This window comes from Mizuhopecten yessoensis, unplaced genomic scaffold (assembly GCF_002113885.1).
Source record: "Mizuhopecten yessoensis strain PY_sf001 unplaced genomic scaffold, ASM211388v2 scaffold419, whole genome shotgun sequence".
Classification (NCBI taxonomy): Eukaryota; Metazoa; Mollusca; class Bivalvia; order Pectinida; family Pectinidae; genus Mizuhopecten; species Mizuhopecten yessoensis.
This window is the reverse complement of record NW_018403537.1, coordinates 1,566,834-1,578,886: the sequence shown is the minus strand read 5'-3', so window position 1 is coordinate 1,578,886 and position 12,053 is coordinate 1,566,834. Positions and strand designations below refer to the sequence as shown.

Below are 12,053 nucleotides of genomic sequence, written 5' to 3'. Positions count from 1 at the left end.
AGAACATAACCTTGTTGATAATATTAAATTTCGCACAGAAGATATGATTTATTTATCAAAACGCTGAAAAAAGGTTGGCTTGGCAGGTTGCAGAATTAAATTTGTGAAATCATTTTTGCGAGTGACAATTGTATTTTATTACAATAATAACCGATCGCCTTTGAGACCTGCACTTGAGAATTTCACCTGATGCTGATTTAGGTACAGATAACGTCAGCACGACTCGCCAAGGATTTTTCTTGTTTACATTTACACGTGGAAGCTGACTTTTTCCTGAATTTTCACGGCTGTTCGGGGTTTCATTTCAAAGCATGTCAACAGAAATAAGTGTCTCTTCCTTGGATTTGATGACAGAACTTCCCGGAATAGTGTGATTGTGACCCATTTTTTCCATTTTTTTTTTTACCTGCGGAACTTTATTACAATATGTGGGAACTAGATAGAGTGTTGGCAGCATTGCTATGCATGGTAAGTATGACTACCTGTGTGTTGGTGTGTGTGTACACTGTAGCATGGAGAAAACTTGCACTACCAGCAGTTCACTTGAGTGTTTAGCATGTGTAGTCATTGAGATGGCTCAGCAATTTTCATCATTCTGTTAAAAGGTGTATAATTCATATCACTGCTGATATATATCACCGTAAACCTTCTACAATTACGCACTTAATCACATCTACAATGTATACAGGTGTGATTTAAGCTGTGATCGTAAGTTTCTTCTGGCTGGTCAGATCTGAGTTTAGGGTCAGCCTCTGAAATATACAGGTGTGACTTTACCTATGATGGTTATATCTGGAGGAGCTGAGAGTCAGCCTCCCAAATATACAGGTATGACTTTACCTGTGTTGGTCAGTTTCTTCTGACTGGTTAGTAATTGAGGAACTGAGGGTCAGCCTCCCTAAAAAGTGTTAATTATACACTTATATCATAATAGAGGTGTTAGTTTACCTATGATAGTCATATATTTCTAGGTGGTCAGCTCTGGACAGTTCAGGGCTAGCCTCCTTAAATAAGTACTCTTATCTCTATTATGTGCTTAGATATTTGCAGATATATTTTTGTAATTCCATCTAGATGTAGGTGTTTGAGGTTGGGGTAGGGGGCTGTGGGGACTGAATATCATGTCGAAGAGACAATACTCAAAATGTGGGTATTGGGTGCATCAAATTTGAGGCTTGATGCAAAACGATATCTGGGGGTATGTTTTTGGGAGGGGTTTGGGCAGGGTGATGTCCTTGGTGAGGGGAGGGGTTACACAGTATCTATGTTAATGTACATGAAATGATTGTTCTACGGGTGTGAGGATGGGGTACATGATATCTAGGAAGGGTACATGAAATATGTTCTGTTGAGGGGGTATAAGGCTACATGAGTACCTGTGACAAAGACACTGGGTATCCTTAGGACTATGGTGACCTACAGGTGTTACTAAATATAATAAGGGGTTTTCTGGGGGGTGGGGGGATGGGGGGGATTGAGGGTCAGTCTGGGGGTGGGATGGTACAGGATGGCGATGAATCATAGGGCTGGGAATAAGATCTTTGGGATATAGGTGAAAAAGGGTGTGGATAATATATCGGGATAGAAATCAGATCTAGGGGTGGGGATCTGGATGAGTCTGAGTCTATGAATGGGTATGATATTTAGGTGAGGGGCTGAATTCTGGGAGTTTAGTTGAGTCTGGGAATTTAGTTGAGTCTGGGAGTGCAGGTGAGTCTGAGGATGGGGGTGAGTGTTGGGGATAGGGGGGTGAGTGGAGGTTGGGGTAAGATCTGGAGGTAGGGGTAAAGTCTGGGGGGTATAGGGATGAGATGGGATTTTGTGTTAAGACAGATGTAGGCGGTGCAGTATGTTAGGATACAATGTAGCTGTCTGTAATGTTCCACTTACATGTGGAGGGGATTATTACCTCAGACGTTTGTTTCATGTGTGTAAGGATTACAGAGAAATCATGTCTGCTGTCTGGTCTCCGGATAGGTATCATCTCTACATTCTCAGGGAAGCTAGCCACTGAAAGTGCACTCTCTATGGGTATACAGTGTAGGCGAAGAAATGAGCTTGTACAAATTAACGGCAGGAATTTACAGGTCGTGGGTGAAAAAGATTTTTTATCATGTGATGATGTACTTGATAAACCAATCAGTTGGTTAATTAAGACTTCATCCTAAAAGTGATGGTTTGTCAAAAATCTTGAAAATTCAAGAATTTCCAAACAGGTAATAATTTGTTGCAGACATCAATAAAATGGTACATCTTTAGTGTTTGAAACTTGAAGAGTTTCCTGGAGAGGCAACACATTTGTAATTTATAATCCCTTTTTTAAAACCATGCATTGTCCTGGCAATGGCTTAGTTCTCACAAATATAATGTTTAAGGGTGTATGCTACCTTACAGTAGGGAGTGGTTTCCCTTTAGTATTTTGATATGAACATTAATGCATATATATTCTTGAGTTATTCTTTAAAAGCAGTCATCGATAAATTGTAATGAACACTGTTGCCCAATTATTCCATAATCACTCTTTTGGCAATATTATATATCTTAAAACTGAACTGAGAATCTTTCAAATTTATCGTTTGATAATTAAGAAAATACTAAAAACCATTGGTGAAAAATTTCTTGCTGTAAAACTCATCTGGTGAGGAGTTCATTTAATCACAATAAGGTAGCTTATACCCTTAAGTGGCAGGGAGACTCCCAGAGTTCACTTGTACAGGTACTGGTGTCTGTGGCAGACATCTGTTTGTTATAGTATTGGAGACTTGCTGAATTAGAGATAGCCTTGGTAACAATTAAGAACTTGTCTGGGGGTCTGCCCTGCTTTGATGCCTTAATGCTGTAGCTGTGGACAGGCTGGGGTTACGGACATTAAATAGCATTTTGACAAGGTGAGATATGACATGGAAGTTTATGAATGTCAAGGTGACCCAGATGTCATGACCTTGCATTTGAGGTCTTGTATATTAATAGTTTGGCACAGATATCAGTTCTAAAGTGTATTTCTGTGTTTGTTTCACAGGTATCTCGTCAAAAAATTATGGAAATTGTTTTCAAGTTCAGTCTTGGTCAGCATTTCTTAAGATGTGTGTATAAAAATAGCCAAGATTTCCCAGGTTTTGTACGTCTTGAAAACCATTTAATGTCATATTTATAGGAACTGCAAGAACAACAAGTAGATTGACTTTTAGACTTCCTGGATACTCTGTAAAACTGATGTACAAAGTAAAGTGGTTTTATGCTGGGACTGAAACAGTCGGGGCCAGATAGGTTTTATACTGGGTCTGAAACAGTCGGGGCCAGATAGGTTTTATACTCGGTCTGAAACAGTCAGGACCAGATAGGTTTTATGCTGGGTCTGAAACAGTCCGGGCCAGATAGGTTTTGTACTGGGTCTGAAACAGTCCGGGCCAGATAGGTTTTATACTGGGTCTGAAACAGTCCGGGCCAGATAGGTTATAGTCTACAAGTTGTATGTTATTCTGAAGTTGAAATTCTTAGCTATTTTGTGTCAATATTTGAAAGGGTAGCCATGACCAACCATTGTGCTACAAATACCTAGGTACTACCTAACAAGGGTCTACCCATACCTGTACTTAGATCAGATATCAGATCGGGACAGTGGATCAACCTTCTTTAACCAATTCCATTGGTCAGTCTTGATCACTTGATCACTTTGGTATAGCATTTGGAGGTTCAGAGTTTGAATCCTGATTTGGCAAATGTATTTTTCATGATCCTAGTGACTCCTTCAGTTCAGATCTGCATATATACTGTGTCTGTATGGTACTGTACATCACGTGCCCAGAGACTCTTACTTGGTAGTGAAGTGAACACAATTACTTACATATAAACACCCTTTTGATTCAGCATGTAGCCCATTTATTTACACATTGTTTCGGTACCAATGATTTCTGTACATACGTTTGTGATTTTTATTTCGGGCACATGAAGATTTGTGTTGGTTGTGTTATCATTGTGGTTATATATGTACATAGAATGTTATTATTGTTTGCTGAAATGTTTCGGAGAGCTGACAGATTTATAATGTGGCGTTGCAAACAATGGTATGTCCTGCCTACAATATATAATTATATACCAGTCCTCCATCCTCAGCCACTGTAACAGGGCAGTCTTACTACTGGTCATAAGCTGTCCTGTACAAATCATTCATGATAATTTAAAATCGGTGAATTGTTTTACCTTGTTTAACAGCAAATTATAGGGTGTTTCTCCGTAGCAGAAAAGTGCTGAAGTTTCCCAAAGTGAGCATAAAATGAGGAATATCTGGTTTTCCCACTTCATGTAACAACAGGCTGCCTTAACATTTGAAAAAAACCCACTGAAACTTATATCATTTAGACCTGTAAATGTTGACTGAATATCTAATCCTTATTTTTTTAAATTTTTTTTTTAATAAAAATCGTAGAATTATGGTAACAGCATATGTAAGATATCTGGGGCTGATGTCATTTGGCTCTTATTGAGGATTGCATACTAAGTACGTACATTAAAAGTTGATTTTCTCTTCCGTAGCTTCAGACATAAAGACCCTGTATTTACACGCGTCTTACACTTCACGCTGTGTCATCAAAGAATCGTTGGACCCTGAATGAATGTCAATAGTCGTGTACCCTATGGCCTGTGTGATAGGCTGTATATGGCTGGAGAATGTCTGTTTTACTACAGTGTGTATAGGGAGCATAAGGTGATAATGTATTATTGTAAGCTTGTGCTGATTTGGGATGTTGGTATAGAGAGGGTATAGGGAGACCTCCCAAAATGGTCACCTCCCAAAAGGACCAACTTTATAATAAAAATACATTTCTAAGTATAAGGACCCTTTGTATGAAACACACAAGATTATCATGCATAAATTGCAAGGGGTTGCTTAATTGAATGGTGGTTATATTAACCACAGGCAGGTTTTATGCTATAGTTTACCTGTATAGAGAGACCTTCCAAAAAGGTCACCTCTTTAATAAGACCACATATTTTGGAACACAGGGTGGTCAGATGTTGATCAGCTTGAATGGTGGTCTCCGTATAGAGGTTTATAGTTTACCTGTATAGAGAGACCTCCTGAAAGGATCAACAGACTGTACAGGTAAAACATCTAAAGACATTGTCCCTTCTTGTCAGACCACTACAGTAAATCTTGTATAGAGAGACCATCCTTAGGTCTAGAGCCTCTGATAGTGTTTTAATACTAATGTTTTGGTAGGCACCAGGTTGGACTCCAATCATTGGGGCAAGCAACTCTAGATGGGAGTTACGGTAGTGGTAAGGAAGTACTCTAGATGGGAATTATGGTAGTGGTAAGGAAGTACTCTAGATGGGAATTATGGTAGTGGGAAGGAAGTACTTGAGATGGGAATTACGGTAGTGGTAAGGAAGTACTCTAGATGGGAATTACGGTAGTGGTAAGGAAGTGGTCCCTCTAGACAGGGTTTTTCTATGATCTCTGTGGACAGGTTTTGCACCTGAGCTTGCAGATCAATTGTAGTGATGAACTTCTTAATGATAAATGTGTTATAATAACTTTTCTATCTCGTGAAGTAAACTGTCAATGTGGGCATCGTGTTTGATCAGAGCCGTCAAAAGCATTGACATCGGGAAATCTTAACTTATCTGTGACGTGGAAGGCAGGTTAGTTGTATCAAATTCCGTAAATCTGCATATTAACGACTTCGTATCCTCATATCTAAGTGTACATCCTCTACTTAATTTAAAGTTTTAAGTTTTCCCCGAGATGAATGACACAAACATATAATACTAGACACAGTGCATTTTTCATCCCTTTGTGAATATTTTTATCTCTTGAAACAAATTTTTCATTTGATTCTATGTCTTGGTAGTAAAGGTTGAGGACGAGAGTACATTTACAGGTATATACAGGTAGGTATGTAGGCGTGTGAGGAGTGACAGGGTAGCTGTATGTAAGGCGATACTGTAGACGTCCCCCCCCCTATATCCTCTGCTTTGAACTAGAGACGACCAGGGACATTCGATAACTGCTGTAGGTTAAAGGTACTTGCTACACCGTTTGTAAAATCTGCAAAATTGGGAGACAGAAATTCTCTTAAATTTTCTTGTTCCATAGATCTTTTTAAAATAGGATAACTCAGTTCTGTAGAGAATTATGCGCAATGATCCGTCCACATTATTTGCTACCACAGAATTTGACACACAATTGGTACTTTGTCATAAATTTGATAAATGTCTTTATTGTGAAATTTGTTTAATTTTATACTGAGGAAGCCATTTGAAGAAGGGAGGCAATCATACAGTGTCCCATTTGACACTGAGGTCATATTCACACCAATGCCATTGTGATGTATAGATGGTGAAGATTTAAGGGGATAATAATGATTTATTCCCTTTTGGTCCTCAGACATTTGGACCCTATTATAGGGTCATTTGATATATGGCCACTCACTATCATCAGGACAGTGGTCCCGGTCCTTATTAGCATATAACCTATATACCTATAAATCTATATAAGTATATGACGTAGTACAGGAAATTAGCATATGAGAGAGGTTAATGAACTGAGATTTACTGAACATGATCTTTGGTGTCGTTGATGACGTCGGCAGTCGGTATAAAAAAACTTTGTGGATGGCTGGGGGGAAAATCTCAAAAATTGTTAAGGAGATATGGTACGTAACTTAACAATGACATAAACCTCCTTTAAAAAAGAGTTACACACGAAGAAACCTGAAAAATACATTAACGAATAAAGGCTTTTAAGGATTCCCAAACCACTGGCAAAAATTATTACAATAAATTGGGACCTTTTTTTCTGCATGACTAGCTTGGATGATACATTGCAGAACTTTTTTTAAAAATGTAATAAAGATGAAATAAACAACAGAAGTAAACAATAGTGTTTTGAATGTAAAATTTCAGTTTTCTCAGACCAGGATTCAAACCCTGAACCTCTGATCATTATACTGTCACTCTAACCAGCTGAGCTACCTAGTCAATGGTAGGTCCCTATACTAGATATTCAAGTATCCAAAATTGTTCTTTTTCACCTTTTGTCCAGTAAAGTTTTGGCATTATAAAGGGGTTTGACAAAACATGGAGAGAGACGCAAAAAGGGGCTTTGAAATATGATTGCAGTATATCAGCTAGCAAATTAACTGACTGTACCAAATTTCTATGTACACTAAAAAATTTGAAGAAGCAACCTGGTCAAAATAATCATTCTGGGGTGTATTTGACATTCAGTAAGCATACTGCATGACTTTGTTGGTTTTAAAGTTATATATTTTTTTGACAGACTTGACGCTTTGTACCTGTCAGTAAGGTTGACTTTGATCTGTTTAAAAACTTACACAGTATCACCAGACGAAACCCATAAAAATTGAATGTCATGACCTTGAAAGAAATGTAGCTGTCAAGGTCATTACAAGCTGTGTAACCTGCACTTCCTGTTGTCGACCTTGATGATTATCTGGGTGGTAGTGCTCCCAGTCCGCTCTGTAACATACAGGATATGTGTATTTGTGTAACACCACGCAACTCTGTCAGTTACATACATACTCAGTATGTTACTTAACGAAAAAAAATCCTAATAGAACTTCATACTGCCACACTGAGGGGCCAAAAATTGTAAGCTTCAGCATTGGATAAGCTAACCACACATCAAGCTGTGTTCACTGTGCATGTACTGTAGACACGGTGGTAGGAAAAGCATATATTGCATATTCTTATTAATCCAGAATTTTACAGGTATCTAACAAGGTGTTTGCCAAAGAAAGGGGAGAAATTCTCCACTATGATGCATCAGGTTGATGTGTGGTGATATATAACACTATGGGGGTATTATTTTGGGCCTCGTTGGAGGATGTCTTAATTTGAAACTTTAAACATTATCTCTGATAGATCCATACTTTAGTTAAGATAACACAGCCTATAATCAGACTTGTCAAAATCGTAACACACTTTGCCAATTTGCCATAAAACCCATGGTTATGATAAAAAAAATGTCACAAAAAGGATGGTTCAAATATAATTGGCCTACGAAGAGATATTTTTAGAAACGATAAATTCAAAACTTCATTCACGAAATGATAAACTGCTCATACAGATGTATATGCTTGACTTTGAAAATATTTTTATCATTTAACCTTGAGATATGAAATGACAAGTGTGTGTTTATTTTATCACAGTTTAGGTATGGTTAGCTTGTAATAGATGGAAACTGTTGTTTTAAATTCTTGATATTTTCAACAATTTTAAATTCAAGAAAACTACATCTACATAGTGTTGATAATAGACATATACTAAATCTTAATCTGACATAAAGTATTTAATATTCAGTATTAATACACACGAAAAAAATATGAATTATGAAATTTGCTTTTGATTTGTTGATAGAACAAAACCTTTGATAATTTTTTCCCAAACAGTTAAACTTTCATTTTTACTTAATATAAATTATTTAGTTGGAATGCAAAGTTTAGTTGAATTTCATAATTTTATGATAAATACCTGTAAATACAACACTTGGAATAGAGATAACTTTGAATTTGACTGAATCAAAATTAATTAAGAGACACCAAAACGAAAGGAAAAACACCAAGAAGATGAAAACAGATGCTCCTGGTCTGCCTTAATTTTCGCCATTTTCCCCCTCCATGGTAAGGGCGAATTTATCATTACAGTGAATATAAGTAAACAGCATAATAAACATATTGTAATTAAATGTGAAGGGAAAAATTAAAACTGGGCGAATATGGATTATACCGACGAAGGTCGAAAGTTTGGTAAAAATTTCATGGAGTACAGTATGTTACATGAAGTAAAATCAACTGCATTAGATTTCCTCTACCAACGTTTAAACTTTAAGTTATATCAGATTCTGTAACAGTTTAAAGCTGAACGTTATTTAACGTCAACCAATCAATTTTTTCCTATAAGTGAACTGTAAACTAGAGCAGGTGAATTTGTTCATACCTACCCTCGGATGTTTATTTATCGTAGATTTAATACAGGTCTGAAGTAAGGCATAACTTCCATTACTAGGTGTAACATAGGTTAAACCAGTATATATAAAAATTCCTGTAATCTTTCTGGATTTTACGCAATAAAGGTGTCAGTTTTTAAAGCCAAGATGCAATCATAAAGTGGATTGACCCTTTGATGTGGGGTTATACCGGCTTTTGTGATATCACCTTCGATAATAACGCTGATTTTTAGATGTCAAGGTAAATATTTTAGCATGGGCTGGTCCCGTTTATATTCCATTGAGGTATTTAATATAAGACTATTCATGTAGGAAACCATGTACACAACGAGGAAAATTGACTAAACACACGTAACAGATGAAATTAATCTTCCAACACCTTTCACAGTTTGTGTATTCGTAGGTTTGAGTTTGGATAAAGTGTAATGTCGTTTGTTTTGATGTGATGGGATTGATTTGAAAAATAACAAATTAAAGATATTTGTATTGCAGGATTGACAGAGTATAATAATTACCCATATTTGTATTGCAGGATTGACAGAGTATAATAATTACCCATATTTATGAAAAGATATACAAAGAAACTTTGTGTTGTAAAATGTGTAACCTGTCAACAAAGACAAACCAGGAAAAAAAAGGGAGACTTGTCTTTACACGTCGCAAGCTCTTTAGTTTTTTTTGTACAGTCAAAATTGTTCATCCAATGTTCTTCATTGTAGTAATTTCATTGTAAACAGAAACTGTATTAAAAGACCATCTTTTGGACTTTCTTACGGTGGCTTTTTAATACAGGTTTGATTTTATAGATTTTTTATTAAACTGTGTAATAGCCAGGTGGTCTTTATTGACAGGTGTTTTTTATTGACAGACAGTTTTTATTGACAGGAAGTCTTTCTTGACAGGTGGTCTGTATTGGCAGGTGATATTTACTGGCAGGAAGTCTTTATTGACGGGAGGTCTTTATTGACAGGTGGTCTTTATTGACAGGTGGTCTTTATTGACAGGAAGTCTTTATTGACAGGTCTTTATTGACAGTTAGTCTGTATTGACAGTTAGTCTGTATTGACAGGTGATCTAAATTGACAAGTGGTCTTTATTGACAGGATGTCTTTATTGACCGGTGGTATTTATTGACAGGTTGTCTTCATTAACAGGTCTTTATTGACAAATGGTCTTTATTGACAGGTTGTCTTTATTTACCTAATGCATTTATTGACAGGATGTCTCTATTGACAGGTGGTCTTTATTGACAGGAAGTCTTTATTGACAGGAAGTCTTTATTGACAGCTGGTCTTTGACAGGTGGTCTCAACTGGCAGCTGGTCTGTTTTGCCAGGTGTTTTTTATTGACATTAGGTCTTTATTGACAGGTGGTCTTAATTGACATTGGTATTTAATGACATGTGATCTTAATTGACAGGTGGTCTTTATTGATAGGTCTTTATTGATAGGTCTTTATTGACAGGTATTCTATATATAGACATTTGGGATTTATATAGATGTTCTCTATATATACAGACAATCTTTAGAGACAGCAGGACTAGTAGACGTATGGGATTTATAGAAAGATGTTCTCTATATTCATGATGTCTTTAAGACCGGGTCATTAGAGACAGGTGGTTGTTATAGGTAGGTAATATCTTGACAGACACTACAATGGTCTCATTATAAGACAGGTAGTCTGTACATATATATGGTCTCTATATACAGGTGGTCTTTGTAGACATATGATCTCTATAAACAGCTAGGTTGTCTTTACATGATCTACAATTTTTCCTAATTTTTATTTTTTGTGTAAATTTGTTAACAGTCTCATTTTGTCTGGTATGTAGACCTTCTTACATGTATAGTTTTACTGTTTGCTTGAATATCTGCAAGTGCAGTCTTGTATATCATGCATAAACGGAGAAAATGTTCACGAGATACATTTTTCATGTGTTGTACAGTGTACAGATCTGTTCGTACTCTAGATAGGTACGGATTAGGTTTCATAAAGAAATGATTACGGTTGCAGATAATGATATGAAAAAATCTGCTGTTTTATTTGATCTTAAAATTTATGAGCTAAATTCGTCTACATTGGTTGTGGAGGAGTTCATGTCTATTTGAGATAAAATCAAAACATAACTAGGACAGAAAGCGGAATTTCTCACTCAGACATCAGCGTGATATGAGATATTTCCCGTTACCTTTTACTCCGAGATTGTGCAGCTTTTAAATCAAAAGTTGCATATTTTTACGAAGAATCTTTCTATGAAACAAAATTTCCCTGACTGTAAAGTGATGGGTCAGCTTTCAGAACTCCATTTTGTACCTACTTGTGTCCAGTAAATATGTCTTAAGAAATAAAACTGTATTGAGGAAGGACATATAACATTTAGAAGGAAAACTTTCCTGAAGAATTGCCACTTGTTGGTACCTTTCTTGAAACAGTCTATCCAATGTTCGCCTTATATCTTTATGTATGTATCATTTCAGTGGGAAAAAAGGAAAACTTTCATATCAAGTTCGAATTCTGTTATATGTTCTCTGGAGAGCCATTCATCTGTCTATCTGCAATTGTCTGTATCATACTTTTTGAATCACCAAAAAATCATATGGTAGTAAATATGTAAATCTTGGGATAATATAGTGTCACATACCCATATAAGGTCAATGTGACCTAACAGTGACCTAAGTTCTTGACCCTATTTAGAAGTTAAAGGAAAAACATTGCCTTGGACATAATTAATATAGGTTAACTAGATAGTTATAGTATTACATCCTATCATGACAGAGTTTCATACTCATAAAGTAGGTCACTGTGACCCTGACTACCTGACCTACTTATATCAGATTTCTGTTGTAGGATCATATCAAGGTTTAGTATATCTAGGCAGAGTGTCGAATTAATATAACACCAGAGTAAAGTTTTGTAAACAATTCATGATGCATTATACACTTTATTGGTTAATCAAACAATCAATTTATTGTGTATTTATATTTATGACAATTATTAACATATTTGACCTAAAATGCACCCCATCCCTAATAAGCACCCTCCTATCCTCTTTTTCTGGCCTGAGACACCCTTCACCATA

General features: G+C 36.3%; 1 protein-coding gene across 1 annotated transcript in view; it reads left to right on the top strand.

Moving 5' to 3' along the window:
• Positions 1–357: 357 nt before the first annotated feature.
• Positions 358–12,053, top strand: part of LOC110448349 (A disintegrin and metalloproteinase with thrombospondin motifs 18-like) — a 112,032-nt gene continuing 100,336 nt past the window's right edge. The window contains exon 1 of the mRNA XM_021494536.1: positions 358–468. Within this exon, the coding sequence (XP_021350211.1) occupies positions 427–468 (42 nt within the window). The 5' untranslated portion in view covers positions 358–426. The remainder of the gene's footprint in view (positions 469–12,053) is intronic.